Source organism: Osmerus mordax, chromosome 11 (genome assembly GCF_038355195.1).
Source record: "Osmerus mordax isolate fOsmMor3 chromosome 11, fOsmMor3.pri, whole genome shotgun sequence".
Lineage (NCBI taxonomy): Eukaryota > Metazoa > Chordata > Actinopteri > Osmeriformes > Osmeridae > Osmerus > Osmerus mordax.
Genome location: NC_090060.1, coordinates 4,110,951 through 4,128,265, shown reverse-complemented (window position 1 = coordinate 4,128,265; position 17,315 = coordinate 4,110,951). Strand labels below are relative to the sequence as shown.

General features: G+C 47.6%; 1 protein-coding gene across 1 annotated transcript in view; it reads right to left on the bottom strand.

Moving 5' to 3' along the window:
- kirrel3b (kirre like nephrin family adhesion molecule 3b) overlaps window positions 1-17,315 on the bottom strand; it is a 47,908-nt gene that overhangs the window by 16,475 nt on the left and 14,118 nt on the right. Inside the window, exons 3-5 of the mRNA XM_067246513.1 lie at window positions 15,712-15,869; window positions 10,448-10,598; window positions 3,219-3,324 (exon numbers count right to left, since the gene is read on the bottom strand). Coding sequence (XP_067102614.1) covers window positions 3,219-3,324; window positions 10,448-10,598; window positions 15,712-15,869 — 415 coding nt within the window. The remainder of the gene's footprint in view (window positions 1-3,218; window positions 3,325-10,447; window positions 10,599-15,711; window positions 15,870-17,315) is intronic.

The window sequence follows — 17,315 nt, the reverse complement described above, 5'->3', positions numbered from 1 at the left end:
CGGTCGCCCGTACAAACAAACAGAAATGGTGGGCCAATGTCGGCGTGGCGGTGGCAAACCTCTTCATTACCCGCCTCTGAGGCACAGTGGAGGCAGAGGTGCGGAAAAACAGACAAACTAGCAAACAACAACATCGTAATTGTTAAACCGGGGAGAGAATTGAGGACGCTGTTTGCGTCTGCGTGCCTGAGAAGGAGCCCGGGTTTGTTTCTGGAATGAAACGTTCAGATGAGGGACTCGACGTGTCCGTCTCATGTTCAGTCGCTCTCGCTTTCTCTCTCCCTCACGGTCTCTCCCTCTCTTTCTGTCCTTCTCCTTGGTGTTATTTGATTCACCGAGAAGACGTGCGTGCGTTACGCCAGGATGTTGTTGATGTAAAACCCTGCTCTCTTCAGCCCGACGAGCGCCTCGAAAGGCGCCCTTCTGCTGGCTCTCCGACACCTCGATTCACACCAACGCACCTCGATTCACACCAACGCACTCCGAATCAAAGAACCCTGACTAACTTTTCATTGACTCGTCTTCTCCAATCCCCCCCCCCCACACACACACACACCTACCCTCGTTCCTTGTCCACAGTCTTCTCCTACCAGCCCTTCCACCCCCATAAGGTCCGAGTCACGCCTGTGATTCGGACGCCAACTTCTCTCTCTCTCTCTCTCTCTCTCTCTCTCTCTCTCTCTCTCTCTCTCTCTCTCTCTTCTCTCCCCCGAGACTGATCTCTTTTCCCCCCTTCCTCGTCTTGAGCGGGATATCACGGAGCCTGCTCGTCTATCGACGCGCATCATGGGCAGCAGGAATCGCCATGCCTACGACCGGGTGCCCTGCCTCTTGGCTCTGTGTCTCGAGTGCCCGCTGAAGTGGAGGATGGCGGCGGAGCGGGGCGCCGGGGATGGATGGCGCACGGGGGGACTTGGCAAGAGGGGCCATCACTCTGAGGACTGCCCCGTCCTTGTGCCTGTATCTGATCTTGGGAGACAGAGTGTATTAGCGCTGACGAACAGCCAGGCTACTCCTGTGCCCTGGGTCTAGCTGAGACACGCCCGTTGTAATTCTATCTGGGAGAAGATGGAAGGAGAAAGAGGTAGGTGTGTGTGTGTGTGTGGGGGGGGGGTGGACTCTGATGTTGAAATCCCCAGAACAGAGGGAAAAGAAGCCTCTGGAAGGCTAGTGAAGTCTTGTATCTCGGCAGGGTGCAGGCTGTGGGTAAAAACGTGTAGGGACGGCGAGTAGGATCATGTGGCAAAGTGTGAACATGAATCTGAAGCCGTCGGAATAGAAGACAGGCAGAATATAACCCAACCCGCAGTCTAGTGGTGTACTACATACCTTGGAACAGGAAAATAACAGGCTTCCGTTGGGTGGACACTGACATTACATTACATTTACATTTAGTCATTTAGCAGACGCTCTTATCCAGAGCGACTTACAGTAAGTACAGGGACATTCTCCCCCGAAGCAAGTACGGTGAAGTGACTTGCCCAAGGACACAACGTCATTTACATTTACATTTAGTCATTTAGCAGACGCTCTTATCCAGAGCGACTTACAGTAAGTACAGGGACATTCCCCCGAGGCAAGTAGGGTGAAGTGCCTTGCCTAAGGACATAACATCATTTGGCACGGCTGGGAATCGAACTGGCAACCTTAAGATTACTAGCCCGACTCCCTCACCGCTCAGCCACCTGACTCCCACATTGTTGGGATCCTGCCAGTGTGGGCCTTTTTCAACCACTCCAAATCCACCCCTACCACCTCCCAGCTCATTACATTCATTGTTTCCCAGCCCTCAAAGGAAAAGTCATCACAACTGCCATACCTCCATGGCCCTCAGGCACATTGAAGAGATGTCACTTCTATGCGCCGAAATACCGTAGCATGGTGACAACAGACAGGTTGTCCAAGAAGACACAAACCTACTCGTCCACAATGTATGTGTGTGTGTGTGTGTGTGGGAAGGGGCGCTTCCACTCCGAAGGGACAAACCCTTCCAAGCTATGCCTTTGTTTGGCCACCTGTGAGTGCACTATAGATCCATTTCATTTCCTGATACTGTTTTAACATTCTGCGTGGGGCAATTCCCTTCGCTATTGATTTTGGTCCACTTCTTCTTCAATTGATTTAACCCCCGCCGCTCCCACCCCTCTCCATGCATTCATACGGAAAAGTCTGCTTTGACAAATCACGTTGCCGTCGCCCCTCTACCAGGCTAAAAGGAAGATTCATGAGGACGAGGAATGCTTATTTCTTCTACTGCACCAAACTGGTCGGGGCCACCAAGCCAAATAGCTCAGGCCCGACGTCAGTTTTCTGTGTGAGCGGTTCAAGTTATCAAGTGGGAACTGCTAAGAAATCTGCAGGAGACTTGTTCACCCTTCTATATGCCAGCTTAGCCTTGAGCAAACGTACCTTCATCCTACCTTCTTCCCCCCCCGAAGTCTGTCAGCCCTGGAGGACGCTGACTTCTCTGTTAGTCCTGCTTGTCTTTGTAACCCAGACAAGCTCTGATCTAATACAATTCCTTCCATCCTCCCACTCTACTGCCTACTACATGCGTTCTGGGGATAATACAACACCTTTGCACAGAAAACGATATACAAGTCAGCATATTCATTTGCCCAGAAGTGCCCAGAGTGCGGACCCAGAACAACCTTTGCCAGAACTGTCTCTTTTTCTTTTCTCCTTGTACATCTCTACCAAACTTTTTTTTTCTGTTTTTCTGGAGCAATATTATGGTGGCGCACCATGAGAGCTCGCTGACAATGATTAATGCCATCAATTGTGAAGTGCCACATTTGACTTAGTGCGATGAGTTATTAACTACAAGCCTCATGAATCAGCGCGGACGTTTGTGTATCATTTGACGTTCATTTCACTCTTTTTCTTTCTCATTACGGGTCACTGCATAATGCATCGTGTCTGAACCTGCGCGGCCTAAGTACTGTAGAAACAGCATTGCCACCAAGCTTCTCTCATTTAGAAACTACTAATGGGGTTTTCTAAAGTTTTCCAGACAGCGAGAGAAATGGGGGTTTTTGGGAGGCGGGGGAGAGGAGGGGGGAGGGATGGCGGGGGGTGACCGAAGCGAGAAATAGCCAGAGAGAGAGAGAGAGAGCGAGAGAGGGGTGGGGGAGGGAGAGCTAAGACAGCAACAAAGAGACGGAGAGACAATGTAGCCAGAAGAAGCAGACATATAGCTAATAGCTGTGTTCTCTCACCTGTACTGCGTCACTGGGGGATTTGCCTTGGCTGAGCAGTAGAACCTGACCAGATTGCCTTCCAGGATAGGCTGGGGTTCCACTGACAGATTGACAAGCGGCAAGTCTGTATGGGAAGCGCATCAGAGACAGAGACAGCCAATTAGAGCAGAACACAACTTCATCAAACAGACCTGGAGCTATGTCGAAGGCAGACACCAGGTTGACATTTCATTTTCCCCCATAGTTCCCTTGCTGCCTCTGGCACGCATTGTGTGTGATCATTTTCACAGGTGTTGGAAGATGCTGCCTATTCCATTTTTCCCCAGAACATGTTCATTAGCAACATGAAAGCGCAAGAAAACCGAGAATCAAAGCAAGCGTTTAAAAAGTCGTGATAATGAGTTTTTCAGTAATTGGTGATTTGCAAATAGGAATGAATTGAAATGATGTGATTTGCCCACTAAGCACTCCACCACAATTACAATAATGAACAAACACTAAGATAACAACAATTAAAACAGTTCACTAAAATAACAAATACATAGATAATACTAATTCAATAAACAGCAATTTAATTCATCCTAAATGACAAAGGTATGCAGTATTCTTCGAAGATATACTTTCTAATCCCCATAGTTCCGGCTCTGAAACTTCATTACCCTAAGTGAATTGTTCAACAGACAGTTTATATATTAACACTGTTTATGTAACAGACACGGCCGCGCAACCGTCGGACGTACACACTAGCCCAGGTGCGACCAGGAGCGAAAAGCTAGCACGGGCAGCTTGTATACATACCTGAGGAACTAGTTTAACCGATCTTCCCCGGCTACATATGCATAGAATTATTATTCATGCGTTTATTTCTATTGCAAACTGCTGGTGTTGGAAAGGAGGAGGTGTAGCAGAGGTTTCGAAGGGCCGTGAGGTTGGTGGTTCAAAACTGTTGCTAGTGGAACTGCCCCCTCCTCCGCCCCCCCCCCCCCCCCTCCTCCTCCTCCTCCTGTATGAACGTCGAGGTTGTGATGGTACATAGATGAATCTGCTGGTCAGGTCTGGTCTGACCCTGCAGCCCACAGACAGACAGATGTTTATTCTGAAAGGCTCCCTTCTCAACGGAATCATTTATAGCTCAGATCACAAAAGCCTCCTAAGATGCCGCAGACACTGTCTTCCGAGCAGATCCAAACTTCGGCTCTACGCGTGTGTTTCTATTTATTTATAAAAAAAATTGGGGGGGAGGGGGTTTGTCGTCCCCCCCCCCCCCCCCCCCCCCCCCGTAGTGTGTGCCATTTGGAGAGCCGCCGGCCCATTACCTCTGCAGAACGAGGGAGGTGGAGAGACGCGTGGGATCTCTTGGAGGGCGGATGGGGGTGTGATGCAGGTGGGGGCATCCGAACATCCATTTGGATGGTGTGCTCTGCGCCCAATTACGCTAATGTGACATCCAGAGGCCTGCCTGCATGTGCAGGGAGCAGTGTGTTGGGCACTGTGGGGGGGGGGGGGGGGGGAGCACACGGCACTCAACACGCTGCTGGAGTAGCTCCGTCCAATCCACAACACACACCATAGATGTGTGTGTGTGTGTACGTGTGTGTGTGGGCCTGTATACAAGCGTTTGCATATGTGTGTGATCACACAGCGAGTGAGGAGGAGGAGGGCTGCTGTTTGCCCTGTGGGTGTGCAGCTGCTCTGGGTAAGCTCAGCTGCCACAGAGCCCCGGAGGGAGGCTGGTCCAGGTGCCACGCTCCCCCCCCTGTCCCCGTCCCCATCCCCCCAGTCTGCCTTCTTGAAAGCCTGCCCCGCAGCTCTGCTTTTCTGGGTACACTGCCCACTCACCTCCCTACTCTCAAAACGCACAAGCTCCACCTGGGTACGGCAGGGTCCCTCAGGGCCGACGAAACGAGCGACGACGCTGGCGGCAACCTGGAAGACACCAGGCAGCAGCGAACAGGACAGGGCTGAGCTCGGAGCAGTGATTCTATCAGCAGGTTAGGTGTGCTTGCACCAGTGGTGGCTAATTGGGCTGACAAAGAGGTGGGTAGGAGGGAGCCGTGGAGAGGGAGACTAGCAGACTGTGAAGGCAGCGCCGACGGCAGGAGACCGCAGCTCTGGGGAATTCGCACAGCCCCCCCCGCTAACGCCCGACGTAATGCTTCCAGTCAGCTCGGACTCGACACTTTCCAACGCGTCTCGAGCCCGGCCTGTGAGACCTGAGGACGTCCAGAGGGCCGTGTAGACTGCGGTCGGATGGATTACAGGGCAGAACTGGGAGTTCAAGACACTCGGCCCGGGTTGAGAGAAGTTGTCGGGGTATCACCTCACTGAGCGGAACTTGTGACGTTCTGCCATCCCACTTCTGTTGTGTGACTGAGGCGAGTGACTTGGCACTCTAACAACCCCCCCCCCCCCCCCCCCCCCCCCCCCCCCCCCCCCCCCCCCCCCCCCCTAATCCTTCTCCTGGGGCCCTGGGCGATTGGAGTGACGGCTGCCCCCCCCCCCCCTCAGGGTACCGCCCACCGGGAGGTACCCTGAGGATCTTCGAGTGTCACCTAGCCGACCTCTGACCCCTCTCGTTCTGGAGGACAGCCACTTAATAAAGGGAGTCTGTTTCCTGACTTTGATGCATTCATGCATGAGAGGCACAGCACGCTCGTTTGAGGATTCACGCGACAGGCCATCAATATGCAAGCCCGCTAATGCCTCGGTTTCATCAGTAAACCGATCGGGGAGGGTCGGTGAGGTGAGCTCTGAGGAGCCAGGATGATGATAAAGTGGTGTGTCGCCACAACCATGGAGTAGAGAGAGAGAGAGAGAGAGAGAGAGAGAGAGAGAGAGAGGGGGAGAGGGAGAGAAAAAGCGGGAAGAGGGTGGTCGGCTGACAGCTTTTGATCAGAAGTTCAAAGTAAGGAGCAGATGGCGTTTTTGGAACAATCAGCCAACTTCTCTCTGTTTCCTGGAGATGGTGCCAGCGTAAATTGCTTTCCTTCCTTTCTTAAAGCTCAATTTCCAGTCTCTCTGGGTCACTGTGGACAGCTGTTCTCCTCCAGAACCAGCCTCCCAGAGCCCTGTCACTTCTGAGGGATGGGGAGACTGCTTGCTTTAATGGTGGAGTTGCGGCGTCACCCTGGCAATATGCGCGAATGCAGTTTTTCGAGAATGCTCCGAGTATGACTCCAGGCAGGCTCATAAGGAGCCAGCCGACGGGCAAATCATGGCTTTGTGCCTTGATTAAGACACAAAGCCTCAGTGATTATTTGTTGACTGAGAGAAAGGAGGCAGATGTTTTAATCATCAAGACTGTCGGTTCACATTTTGGGAGGTGGGGGGTTAGGGGGTGGGGGTGTGGGGGGCGATAAGAATCAGTTGCAGGTTCAGGACGTGGTACACTCTCAGAGGTATACCGTGTTGAACAGGACATGTGACGTGCCCTTGTAGGTGTACGTTCGTATACCCAGTGCAGCACGTGTTCCCTGAGAACGGAGAGAAAACGTACACGATGTACTCTTTGTGTTCAACCGGCAGGTAATCGTCGTAATATTTGCACACAGGAAGACACAACAGGTAAATGATGATTCTTTATCAAAACATAATTACACCTCAGTCCCTGGCACACTTGAACTTAGGGGCCGCAGCTAATTCCAAGCCCATGTTTTTCTTCCCTCTTTCTATCCCCCCACCCCACGATTATCTTGCCATTACCCGCTTGATTAGGCAAACGGAGAATGAAGCTGTGGATGGGAAGAACAAAAAATAAAACGACAACACCAAAACAAATCCTCCTTCTGTGCACATCTGCATCCTCCGTGCTAATTAGCCTGCACAAATGGACGCCGTTTGTGCAGGCGGCCGCCTCGGCCGCTTGTTTTGAGTGGAAACACGCCGGGGGACTTGGCCACATTTCCTCCCTCTCACCTGTGTGTGTGTGTGTGTGTGTGTGTGGGGGGGGGGGGGGGCAACGTCTGGGCGTCGCCCCAGCGTTCTGGAGACAGACAGCTGGGCTGAGGGGGTTTATCCGGCGCACAGGGTCGGTCCTTGAGGGGATTTAGGACTGGTGTGGAGCACATCGATGCGCAGAGTCTCTGCTAGCACCCTATTAAAACTAAAGCCGAAACGGGTGATTTCCTTGCATGGAAAAAAGTGCTCAACGCGAGCCCCGCTGGAAGTCACGCCATTAAAGGGTAGCTCTATCACATGATTATACCGAAACTAATAGACTCGTGAAGTCATACTACACATAATAGACAACGTCAGCAATCTTTCCTCTGGTCTTATAAACCTCCGCCCTTCCCTCTGCTTGCTTTAAACCTCATCTCATTTGGCAACACTGAGAAGTGCTGTATTTAGATGCTAATTTACTTAACCCTCGTGTCCGATAACTCCATATGAACTTGTGTGGGGCAAAACAAAATGCTGAGTGGTATGTAATTTGTGAGCATTAAAGTGATGATAAAGGGAAATCCGTTTGTGAAATGTATTGGATTTGACACTGGCCTAAGCTGTGAAGTAATGTGTTTTGGTAATGTTTAGATTTCTCTCATTTATGGTGCTTCAAGGCAGAAAGACGAAAAGGTTACAGAGCTGAAAGGTGACTGGAATCAAAATGATCCAAGTCGGCATTAGGGCTAAGAGACTTTTAATTACTTTTGTTGCAGCTGACATTATCCCATTGAACCAAACCTTCCATTAGTCAACTTTGAATGAAAAGAGGCTGCTATAAAAAAAAGAAGTTGAAATATCACATGGAAAACATTTTGAATTGCTTTCTGGGAAAGCTAGCTGGGTAGGTGCACCAACGTGTACCCCACCCTCAAACACTGACCGCTTCCACCCTTCTAGGCAGTGTAAATCATACTAATAGCCTCCATTCACCTGGGACTAGAATCGATCTCTCTTTTGTTACATCGTCTTGAGGAAACGAGTACACCGCATAGCACATGAGACAGAGCATATCCAAGGCTGAGGGAATTGATTTTGTCTTAGAACTTTACATGGCTAACACAAATGTCTGTAATGTCGGTTGTCCAAGGCTTTTCTATCCTAGGTCTATAGGGTTAGCTCTGGCCCACTGTACTATTACGATGCCCATTCATGCCTGAATGTTGTGTAGGGCCCAACCGAGTATTGGGCTTGGGTTTAAGATGCCTCAGAAGGGGTTGTATGGGAACATGGTCATGCAGAGTATCCTCTTAAACGCTTAGCCATGCACTGGCTAGCACACTAGGATAACAAAGGAGTGGAGGCCAAGAGCAAAAAAAAAAAAAAAACGAGAAAAAAAAAACCACAGGCTGAAAATCAAAACATGTCGAGCATCTATTTCCTCAGGCAAAATATTGAGCCGGTAGCATGGTTCATTCATGGCAAAGTGTGTACTTGTGTATGAGCGCATCCACATATCTGTGTATGATGGAGTTTCACTGATGTGTGTGTGTATACGTGTGTGTCTACATGGCTATGTTTGTGTTTCCCTTTGAGCAGCGAGGTCTCTTCTGGTCTTCTCTCCACTATTCCCTTCTGTGAGCTTGCCTCCCTGCTCTGTGGTCAGACAGCTGTCTCTCATCAATATGTACTGCACCCTGTCCAGCACAATCCCCCCTTGTGTGTGTGTGTGTGTGCGTGGGAAGGGGGGGGGGGGGAGTGGGATGGGCACTCGACGTCACCCCAACCTATCCTCCTCCATCATTTATTCATCCGACACCTGCTTTGCTTGTAACAAAGGGAAACGAAACCCCTTGGTTTTGCGGTACACTTCCTCCACAGCGAACCTCTTCCGTCTTCTGGAGTGTACGTGTTCACCGGGCTGCGGGGCTCCAAATGACGTACCCGCGCCGTGAAATTAGATCGGACTCGCTCTACCAAGCACTTGAATCCACATTATCCACCTGATAAGTTTAAAGCACTGTGTGTACACCCTATTTTGGTCCCTCGGACGGATATTTTGGTTCTCGTCAACGGCGCATAAGAGGGTGTTTCATATCCTGTTGCCGAGGCAGGAAACTCATAATCATATTACTCAGCATCGGGAGTCATCGAGTTGATACCCAGTGCAAATGAATCAAAGTTCAATTACAGTACTGTACGTGTAGGTTTCATTTTGGCTACGGTTTAATGAGAGGGTGGATGTCTGTGTGAGGTGAGGGCTGGGATGGAGAAAGCCAAGCTACCTGTCTGTCGGGCAGGGACGGCGATTGGCAGGAGGTGAGAGGGAGTGGACGGGTTCGGTCAAGATGTTGCGTGGGACGCAAACTTGAAGGCTTCGATACGGGCGGCGTTTCTTTGGTTTCCGTTCGCTGTGCCGTACCCTAAAGTTGTACTTAAGTCACGCCCCCGTGCCCCGGTCTACGGCACGGTCACAAAGCTCTTCGTGACGCTCGGTGACACAAAATCACGTTGCACACATCGGCATGACGTTGGCGTTGCTTTGCCTGACACAAAGAACTTTGCAAAACCGCAACGACGGCAAACACCAACAACCCTCAATCTTTTTTTACTTCTTTTTCTCCTCAACATCCCGTCTGTCAGCTCACTCTCATTGTACTGGAGGACACCACTCGTGGCATGCATGATAAAAGAATGGTGCCGTCACTCCCAATGGATCTCTAAATAGCATTTTCTGCTTTATTAGTCATACTTAATGGAAGTGAATGGGCTGTAAGTGATGCGAAATCTCTTGGTTCTCAAGCCCGCTGTTAGCGTGAACATTTCTCGATCTAAAAAGATTCCCTGACAATTGAGGCTCGATGTGTTTTACACGCTGGGCTTACTTTCCCTATTTGGGGTGGGGAATTGTGCATGCTCTCATCAAAAAGATTGATGGCAGAAGACAAGAAATAAAAGAGCTGGGGTGGGATATGTGCACAATACCGGAGAACGAGGTAGGTGGACCAAAAAGAAAATCCCATTCCTTCGAGATCGACGGGGCAAGGTAATATTTCATTACGAGAGCCTAAACGTGATGTGACACAATGTTTTTAACAAAAATGTTAACCAATTATAAATATCTGCCAGACCTTAAAATGATCTAGTTGTTTACACATCTAGATTTAGCCATTTTACGTGCAAAACACCTCAACTTTGGAGACGACATGCTCCAATGTTAACCAGCATATCTTTAACGCACACAATTATCTTATCGTCAGATCATCATATAACACTGGTGATACAACACTGCTATGAAAGCCACGAGAGGCGCTGTCATGACGTTGTCATGACGTCGAGAACATGGACAGTGTCCAAGGCCCACTTACGCTGGATGTCAATGGTGACGCTTGTCTCCTTGCCGTTAGGGACCGCCTTGTTGGAGGCCTTGCAGACGATCTGCTGTCCGGTCTCGATGTTGGAGGCAGACAGGTAGAGGGTGCTTACTGTGCTCTCTCGCCTCCCGTCTCGAAGCAAGGTCTGGAACCACACACACACACACACGGGGTATGAGCTACTTTGGCGTTACAGAGGCCAATCAAATGTCGGCAAATATCACGACACTCAAATGAACCGACGATATGAACTTCAGGAGCAGACACTTAGGATGCTGGGAGACAGTGCCGACATATGAAAACCTGAGACACTCCAGCCGCCCATATGTCTTGCTGCACGGCTGATTGATCTGACACCCCCAAAAAATCTTTTGTGTGACTAGAGAGCCATGCTCCGTTGGATATAGCTTGTCATACACCACAAAGGAAATCAATCTTCTTTTCAGCACTCGTCCTCGCCACTGCACAAACTTCTTCAGACATTGTGTGTTTGCCATCTGGACGTGCGCGGTGGCGTCCGCGCCCATTCCACTGTTCCTGAGGGGGATTCTGGGAGTCCCTGCTAACCAGCCTGCCATGGTAGCGTTGTCACCCTCCACCATTACACATGTTCAGAGCAAGGAGCACTGTGTGACCAACCACAAAGTCAAGCATCACATCTGCCGACAGAATATGAAGCTACTCTCCGTGAATATTGTTTCTTTTTTACGTCAGACTTCTACCCTTTTCAGAAAATACATTGATTTACTGTACTAACATTTAACGTGCACTTGTCTGCAAATTTGTTATGCTGATTTAAAATGTTCCTTTGCATGAGGATGGGAGGAGATAGGATGTCGAATCTAGCACCTAATAATCGGTAATACCTGCATTTCATCCAGAGTGTTTGCAGCTTTTTGACGCTGAATTATGCAATTGGAAATAAAGAACACTTAAGCACTGCATAATGAAGTGTAGATATTTAAGAAACAAATGTTGGAAAGAGAGCTTTTGAAACTTCTCCAGGATATTTCTTACACTTTTCCACTCAGGGTTATGACTTGTGTGGGAGGTGAGTTGAGACATCAGAAACACCCTCTGACACCAGCTCTCCACATAACCCCGTATTATAATCAACCCAGAAAGTTCACGGAAGGTGACAATGATATACACTTGAGCTAAAATAATCGCTACATATTCATAATTAGCCATGCCACAATCCCAGCCATTGATGGTGTACTCAATAATAGCTGTAATTACCTCCTCATTTCTCTCTTTTCATGGAAGTTCTTCAATTGTTATGAGATCTCTGTCTCACCTAAATGTACCCCATGCTGAATGCAAAACGTTATCAATGTGTCAAGAAACTTGCCTTTATGTTCTCCAAAGAGCAAAGAAGTTCCAACCAAAAGGAACATACCTTATTTTACTTTGTACATCTCTACTTCCAATATTCTATACCCAGTTGGGAAAAACTACGTATATCTCACTTCATCTGATAGTAATTGTAATAACAGTTCTGCACTGTGTGAATTAGCATGTATAGTGCTACACTATCTGCATATATGGATGATAGCAACCATTACACTACTGAATCAAAGGGATTATGAAAGATAACATTGACCCGAAATTTATATGGATTGTATTTGCATTTGCATGAACTGTGAGACCTGTGTGGTGGTGTGATTGAGACGAGCATGGAAGCCTGGCTCCCCCCACTAAAGCACAAAGTATTAGCTGTCAGGAGCAGGATATGTCAGCTTAATATCCTTTCTGACACAATCAGGATTGTTTCTCTCATAGCACTGGACCTGTCTGAAGTCATTAATCTTGAAAAGGCTGCAGCTTGGATCTCAACAACCAGCCGTGAAGCCTGTCTTAAAATTGCCTGAATTGCAAATTGATAATTTCTGATATAACTGCCTGGAGCATGCTAGGAGATTACCTTACCCATGTTGTGAGAAAAATTGGAAAAAGAAAGTGAGAGTCCAGCTATTCAAGAAGGGATGGCCGTTATATATCGTTTTTATACAGTAGTTACACAATGGAGATTAAGGCTTTATGCAAAAGAAGTATTGTGTTCTTGAGTGGGAAACCAAGAATAACAATGATGCTTACAATTCGCTTGTGTTTTGTAAAACTGCAGTTTATTTTCTGATATAGTGATAATGACTTATTTGAGCCAGAGCCATTTGCCAATCATCTGTTTTGATCGGGTTCAAAATGAATACTTAAACAGACAACCCCGGCTGCTAATATCTGTGTGTTCTCCAGATGCCTTGAATAGGTCAACATGGCAGTGAGATGCGATGTGATGCATGTCCTCAACTCCTCCACTAATAATCTCAGTGACATTAATATGCTGCCGTTATTTCAACCAGACTTGTGATATAACCAAATGTGAAATTTGGCTCCAGGTTAAATTAAGTCAGTGCCTTTTTGAAAATGCAGACCTCACCAGACCACAGGTTCAAACTACAATAATTAAGTTAAATTAACTTGAGATCAATTGGTTAATTGACTCAGTTTTTGTACTACATGATAGTGCAAAAGCAAACAATTATAATACGGATTCTTTTTATAATTATATGGTAAAAGATACTCTTTGATTATCCTATCTCTGCCCAGCACCTCAAGTTCTGATAATTCCTTCATTTCAGTAAAGTAATTAGTTTATACCATCTGACAGTCACCTAAGGTCTGCGGTTAATTTCTTCCTCACAAAACCAACTACGCTAATTTGCTTGAAAGAGTAAAAAAAAATGCAGGCGGGGTTTGGGGGGGTTCCTTTTTTTAAAACTATATCACCTCCAAATCCATTGTTTAAACTAAAATCAAACGTCCAAACATTTGGAGAATTGGATAATCCATAAAGTAAAAGCTGATGGATACGATAGAATCGATGAGAACATTTGTATTAGAAATGTATTTGCTTGGAATTTCTTCCTGTCACCAGGACGGGGGAATTATCACATGTATAATATACTCGCAGAAGTTAATTAGTTTCTTCTTCTTGGTGGAATTTTCCCTCCTTTTGCTTGCTGAGCATAACTATTCTAAGACACATTTCTTTAATTATGAAAGAAAAGTTTTCCAACATGAGAAGAGGTTTGAAAAGAAAATAATGAAACAGAGAAACAGATAAGCCAACTGCTTTGAAGGTTTGTGGGGGAGGAGAAGGAAAAAAATCTTGAAAACGTATCTGTTGAGGGAGGAACGATAACCATTTTTGTTTGTTTTTTGTCGTGCATATAAATACATCAGTGGAGTGAAGCCATCATCCCCCTGTTCTTGCTCTTCCTCATCCTGACACTGAAACCCCTTTCTACTGTAATTCTCATCAGCACAGGCAAGTCGGTGACGCCTGATCTACGAGAAGCTGAGCAATGTGATTTTGGGGCGCAGACGTGTTTTGAAAACTCCGAAGTGTCCATCAAGCTCTCCCGCTTCCCATATCGAAATGAGGATTCACATATTCAGAATGCAGCACTGTCCCAACTAAGCCCTTTCTCTGTCTTATTATATTACGACTTGTCAAGCCTTTTCACCGCCACGCTCATTTCATCATCCGGTGTGACAGATCATTCAGGTAATTTTTTCATAGAGTCATAGAGTAAGACCACATCAAACCCAAGTCTCTTCAGAATGATTTCCCAGCCTCATCTGCCTCGATGACAAGTTAATGGCAGATAACGGATCAATTATGACGTCTTGGGGTGTAGGATTGAGGAAGGTCAGAGTCCTACTTGGGAGTGTGTTGGAGGAGAAGGAGAAGCCATGAGGTGTCCTTCCTAGCCTCCTCCAGCCCATCTGCTCTCACATTTGTTCCTTTCATCCGTGGGGTTACGTCAGTCAGTCGGGCCGGGCGATTATCCTCTCGGAAACCCCATCGTTCCGAACCGAAGCCATCCGCTTTTAATTGAGCCCATAGCTTTTTAATAGCGCCGATAGAGATATGAATTTGTGGGAGCGGGCGGGGTTTGGGGGGGGGGGGGGGGGTCGACATTACTCATAGTAGCGTCCCATCCATCACCCGGGTCAGGTGCAGGCTGTCCCCTCCGTGGATCCTCTCGGAGGAAACCGCGGCAGGAAGCGTGCTCTCCGCCTTCCATTAGCGGGCGCGGCACCTCCGGCAATCGCTTTATTCAAATGGGCCTCGTGCCGTATCCCTGCCCAATCAATGGCATTTATCTGCTCTTTGAAAGGAAAAAAGGAAGAAGAAAAAAGCCGATAATGGAATGAGACAGCGGAGAGGGGCCTCAGAGTGACTGTGCCGCTTCGCTCCTCTCGTTTGCATGGAAATAGCACGTAGCAGTGTTGATTACATGATTAGCAGGGTGGCGGTGTTAGGGGTTGGGGGGGGAGGAGTGGGTGGGAGGTAGCAGTCCCACTGAAGTGTCCCTCTGGGTCAGATGGCAGTGTGCCCGGCTGATGAGGACGGGGGCTGGCGTACGCGTGGCCGCATAAACTGCAGGGCGGACGGGTGGCCGAGGTTAGCATACGACGCTAGCTCAATTAGCCGCGGTGAAGCAGGAGGAGACTGGGAGGTAGGGCGTCGGAGATGTTCTGGGACGCCCACCAGACATTTTCATCCCAGCGCCATCTGCTTGTTTGAGTTGATGTGTTTGCCGGGTGAATAGGACAAACATCTTTCCTGAGGTCTAGAAGAAGATGATCCTCATTGCAGTCAAAGCCAAGCGTGAATGCTAAACCAAATGCCGACAGCTGGTCCAGGCATCTCTCTTCACAGATGGATCACACGTACACATAGTTAACATGGCTGTTCACCGCAAAACTTTGAGAGGAGGATTTAGGAAACAAACAGTCCGACACTGACTGATGTCTTGGGAAATGAGCTGGTATAGTTGTATGCCTGCTGCTTCACTTTTGGAAGGAGGAAATCGAAGCCTTTATCAGTCAACATGGCAATGACCTATGTGTTATCAATTAACAATGGTTCGTAAACAGACTTGTAACTGATCAATACATGATCATTGAGATTTAGAATAATGTGGGAATCAAAGAATGACTCTTACATCTGAGGCTTGACTACGACTATGTTTTTCTCTATATTACGGCTCCAAAAACCTCGAGTACTTTTTTTTGTGTCACTTTATTAGCCCTATTTCGTTTCATATAATCGTGTTCAAAACGTCGCTTCAACTTTCTTTCGAGGCTTTTTACAGAAGCCCCACGTTCTTGCTGTGAACTGCGCTGGACTGACCGGAACCAATGCCTCCCTTCGCCCCCTCCGGTGTGACACACACCTCAATGCTTACCTTGGAGTACATGGCCCCATTCAGGACCTCTCCGTTACGGATCCAGATGATGGAGGCGGCAGGCTTGGCGTTGTCGGCATGGCAGGTGAGGTTCAGCGGGTCTCCAGCCCTCAGGCTCACCACGGGACCACCGCTGATGACCGGGTCCTCAGGCGGAACTGCAGAGAGAAGGAGATTATGGATGATGTCTGCGTTCACCGTGTGGTTGAAGTGGGGAAAGAGGATTCAGGGTAGTTTTGTTTTGTGTATGTGCTGGGCATTTGAGATAAGTACTTTATTCATGTCGATGAAAGGGAAAAGTAAATAGGAATATTGAATGTGACCAGGTCTGTTTATTTATTTGGAATGGTGTTGTGCTGCTGTGGGCTGGTAGAGTTTGAGACCGCACCCTTGAGGTGAATTGGCTAAACCGTTTTTTCTTCAAACGGTTTATGATGTATCACCCAAAACATACAACGAAACAACAAAACGTTCTTGGAGGACTCAAACTTACATTTAGTAATTTTTCGGCACCACTTCTGCACCTTCCTCTCTTTGTGGGAATGTTAACCATCTTAACAGATTCAAAATACCAATGACTACTCAGCCAGCATCTGATCTTGTATACTGGACTATCTACAGTATATTGTGTGGACTGAGAATGAAGGACAGCATTAAGCTGTAACATGCGCTCTGTGCTACCCACAATGTACACGGGTTACAGTCATTGACACCAGGTGTGAATTTGACTGGAAAGGCACATCTATTAATACAACTGATGTCACTGAATCTGTGAACTGAGATTTGCCATCCTCAGAAAGGCAATTGTCTCACAATTGAGAGAACGGGAGAACAGAGGGAGGAGAGAATGAGACAGAGAAAAAGGCAACATCTGAAGATGGTGGCACGCAGGGCCTGAATGGTACTGATTGCACGCTCTCTTTTCTTTTTTACCCTCACACTGATCACCCTGTTTTGATTCAAACTCGAGTGAATTATTGATTGGCCTCCACACTCAGTATAGTGCAGAACTGGGGCAAGATGAAATCAAAGGCTGTCGACAGCTGGCATATTTGCCTGTGAGTGTGTGTGTGTGTATTTATGTGAGTGTTTGTGTGTGTGTATTTGTGTGTGTGTGTGTGTGTGGGGGGGGGGGATTATGCCTACACTTGTGAAAAAATCAATGTGTATGAAATAACGCAGGTGACCCTGGAATACTGTATTATTCATGGTTGTTAGGAGAAAGGTCTAGATATATGAAAATGTGTACCTCGTAGTAGTTGCAGCAGAGATTAAATTAGGCTGAACAGGGACAGTTTAACTATGTTAAATTGGATAGGGACAACTTTCTTCTTTCTTCCCAATGATCCCCTGGTTGGCTTTCAATACAAAATGAAGTAATTGGTTGTGATGAAGTACTGTACTTGGTTGGGTTTCAATAAATAATTAATTACTGACAAAGGTCCAATATTTGTACGTTTTTGCCTTTCCTCAGAAAACATCACTGACCTAGGAAATGTAGGTTTTCAACTGTATACTTGCGCAAACCAAGTGCCCTAGTCATTCTCTGAAAACATCAATGGAGTCTTTGCATCATAACATCTCAGATAGAAATGTGTTGATTT